This window comes from Choloepus didactylus, chromosome 2 (assembly GCF_015220235.1).
Source record: "Choloepus didactylus isolate mChoDid1 chromosome 2, mChoDid1.pri, whole genome shotgun sequence".
In the NCBI taxonomy this organism is placed as follows: domain Eukaryota; kingdom Metazoa; phylum Chordata; class Mammalia; order Pilosa; family Megalonychidae; genus Choloepus; species Choloepus didactylus.
The window spans coordinates 127,031,551-127,035,044 of NC_051308.1; the positions used below are offsets into that span (position 1 = coordinate 127,031,551).

Consider the following 3,494-nt stretch of genomic DNA (forward strand, 5'->3'; position numbering starts at 1 on the left):
TTTGATTTGGTTCCAGACTTTCTAGCTGTGTCACGCTGAGTAAGTTATTTAACCTCCTGGAACCTTGGTTTCTTCCTCTGTGAAATGGGGACAATCCCTGCCTCCTAGCTTGCTGAGAGAAACTGAAAAAATTGGTGTGACGTGCCTGACATGTAGTCTCTCCCCTACATTTTACAATTATTTTCATTCCATTTTTCTTCTTCTTTTAGACCAGATTTTTTTTTCTCTGAAGCTTCTGAAATACAAATGCAATGGATCATTGTTTTCAATAACAGGCTGTTGGAGCTGTCCCATCTGTTTCCCAAGTTTTCACTGGAGAATCATAAATGTCCATTCCCAATATGAAACAGCATTTCAGGGGCAGAGGCTCTGTTTTCAGCCAAGGTTGCTTAAGGGGGAAACTCAAGTCACACACACATAACAAGACCCCAGATTCTTTTTCAAATCCCAGATTTTAACATAGCTACGTCTCTCTTCTTGCCACTGACTTTCTGATATTGAATTCCTGAGAATGAAAGCTCTCTGAAAACAAAGCCCACTATAAAGGAAATAGCCTGGGACTGCAGGGCGTGTGCTTTCATATGTGTCTATTATCAAAATGACCAAGGCATTCTCGGTCCCATTTGAAGTAAAGGAGCCCAAATAGCCTCCCTGGGGAGTGGGTGGGGGAGGGTAGTTTGTGAGATAACATCATGTTCCCAACAAATTCCAACCAAATGTCCCCACTGAGATCCACAGATTCCTAGGATGGTTAGAGCTGGGCATGAGGGTGGGGGGTGGTTAGAGATCATGAAATTGTCCTCCTCCACCCCCATCCCCCATTTCACTATGGGGAAACTGAGTTTCAGGCTCCCAAGAGATCTACATACAAAATACGTCAGAATCATCCACTGGGCGGGTTATTATCACTCTCCTCTCTACCCATTCATGAGCCAATCTATCAACATGTGACCACGGCTATAGAAAAAATTACCAGGATGTACAGTGACAGCTACCGGGATGTACAAAAAGCAACGTGAAGAGTAACTTTAAAAATTAAGCTTCATTAGTAGCAGCAGCGCTGGGGCCCGTGCGGAGGTCTTCCTAGCGGCGCTGTTTCCTGAGCAGCGACAGTTCTAACTACAGCGCCAGGAAGAGTCCGCGGAGATCTCCCTCATCTTGCTCGGCTGCGGGAAATCGGGTTGAAGCGACTGAGTCCGCCATGCAGAGAGAAAAGGAACAATTCCGTAAACTCTTTATTGGTAGCCTAAGTTTTGAAACAACAGAAGGAAGTTTGAGGAACTACTATGAGCAATGGGGAGAACTTACAGACTGTGTGGTGATGAGAGATCCTGCAAGTAAAAGATCAAGAGGATTTGGTTTTGTAACTTTTTCATCTATGGCTCAGGTTGATGCTGCAGTGGCTGCAAGACCTCAATCAATTGATGGGAGAGTGGTTGAGCCAAAACGTGCTGTAGCAAGAGAGGACTGTGGAAAACCCGGGGCTCATGTAACCGCGAAGAAGTTGTTTGTTGGTGGAATTAAAGAAAATACTGAGGAACTTCACCTGAAAGATTTCTTTGAGGAATATGGAAAAATTGATACCATTGAGATACTTACTGACAGGCAGTCTGGAAAGAAAAGAGGCTTTGACTTTGTTACTTTTGATGACCACGATCCTGTTGATAAAATTGTATTATGGAAGTATCATACCATCAATGGTCATAAAGCTGAAGTGAGAAAGGCTTTGTCTCAACAAGAAATGCAGGAAGTCCAAAGTTCTAGGAGTGGAAGAGGAGGGAACTTTGGATTTGGAGATTCACCTGGTGGCAGTGGAAATTTTGGACCAGGACCAGGAAGTAACTTTAGAGGAGGTTCTGATGGATATGGAAGTGGCCCTGGATTTGGATATGGTTATAACGGGTATGGAGGAGGACCTGGAGGTGGCAATTTTGGAGGTAGTGGTTTTGGAGGAGGAAGAGGAGGATATGGTGGTGGAGGACTGGATGTGGAGGGCTATGGAGATGGTTATGACAACTATGGAGGAGGAAATTATGGAAGTGGAAATTGCAATGATTTTGGAAATTATAACCAGCAACCTTCTAACTATGGTCCAATGAAGAGTGGAAACTTTGGTGGTAGCAGGAACATGGGGGGACCATATGGTGGAGTAAACCATGGTCCAGAAGGCAATGGAGGAAGTGGGGGTTATGGAGGGAGGAGCCAATATTGAGCTTCTTCCTGCTTGCCATGGGTTTCACTGTATAAATAGGAAAGGATGAGTGCCCAGAAGCAACAGAAGAGCTTCAGGTTATTGAAATAACACTGTTAAGGAAACTCTTATCTCAGTCATGCATAAGTATACAGTGATATGGCAGAAGACACCAGAGCAGATGCAGAGAGCCATTTTGTGAATGGATTGGATTATTACCTTACTGTGGAGGAAGGATTGTAAAAAAAATGCCTTTGAGACAGTTTCTTAGCTTTTTAATTGTTGTTTCTTTCTAGTGGTCTTTGTAAGAGTATAGAAGCATTCCTTCTTTGATAATGTTAAATTTGTAAGTTTCAGGTGACATGTGAAACTTTTTAAAGATTTTTCTCAAAGTTTTGAAAAGCTATTAGCCAGGAACATGCTGTAATAAGACATAATGTTTTCCTTAGAAAAAATGTAAGTGCTTGTGTAGAGTTAGGAAACTGTTGTACATTTATGATTTAATAAAATAATTCTAAAGGGAAAAAAATTAAGCTTCAAACTGGGGAGAGTGACTTGGGTGAATCCTGGAGGTTCAAAAAGGATGGACGGGAACAAGGTGTGCCAGGGAAGGATTATAGTCTGCAATCCCTGGATTGTTGAGAGTTGCTCATAAGGAATCAGTGTGGAACTACTGGTCTCCCCTCTTCCTCTGGGCTCTCTTTATTCATATTAGAGGCCATGCCATCAGCAATAGTATCTCTGAGTACAGAGGACAAAGATGTGAGATAAATACTGTATACATTTTATACTTTGAATATACCCTTAGTATTTGGCCATAAAGAATAACAACGTTTGGGACTTTAAAACAAAAAACAAAAACAATTGTGAATCTGCTACAGTTTGACTTGTAAAGGAATTAATTTTAGAGTGAAGAGGGAATACCAATGTGCTCAGTACCAGGCTACCTGTTTGAGCTACAAGGCTCAAGCAGGAGAGAGATGACAAGCAAGCAAGAGAGGTTCTACAATACCACACACTTCAAATGCCCTATCCTTTCCCAGAATGCTTTTCCATGGAATGAGGGTCAAGACAGCTCAGTTCCTTGTCACCTCCCTGTCACCAGGGAAAGGGGATGCCTACCAGTCATTGCTTCTGTGAAGATCAGTGGTCTCTTGGGTTCCTCGGCCTTACTTAAATGCAAGTCCATAGCCAAGAGTAGGGACATTAGAGAAAAAAGACCCATAGCCAGATTCCTTTTCACTTTCCCACTCTCCATCTTCCAGGCTGCCCCTAATCCCTCGACCATGTAAGAGAGACAGAA

At 42.7% G+C, this 3,494-nt stretch overlaps 1 protein-coding gene across 1 annotated transcript; it reads left to right on the plus strand.

Annotated features, from left to right (window-relative positions):
• Positions 1-1,201: 1,201 nt before the first annotated feature.
• On the plus strand, positions 1,202-2,212 carry LOC119518157 (heterogeneous nuclear ribonucleoproteins A2/B1-like). The gene has a single exon (XM_037815214.1). The coding sequence runs from the start codon at positions 1,202-1,204 to the stop codon at positions 2,210-2,212; it is 1,011 nt and encodes a 336-aa protein (XP_037671142.1).
• The last annotated feature ends 1,282 nt before the right edge of the window (positions 2,213-3,494 follow it).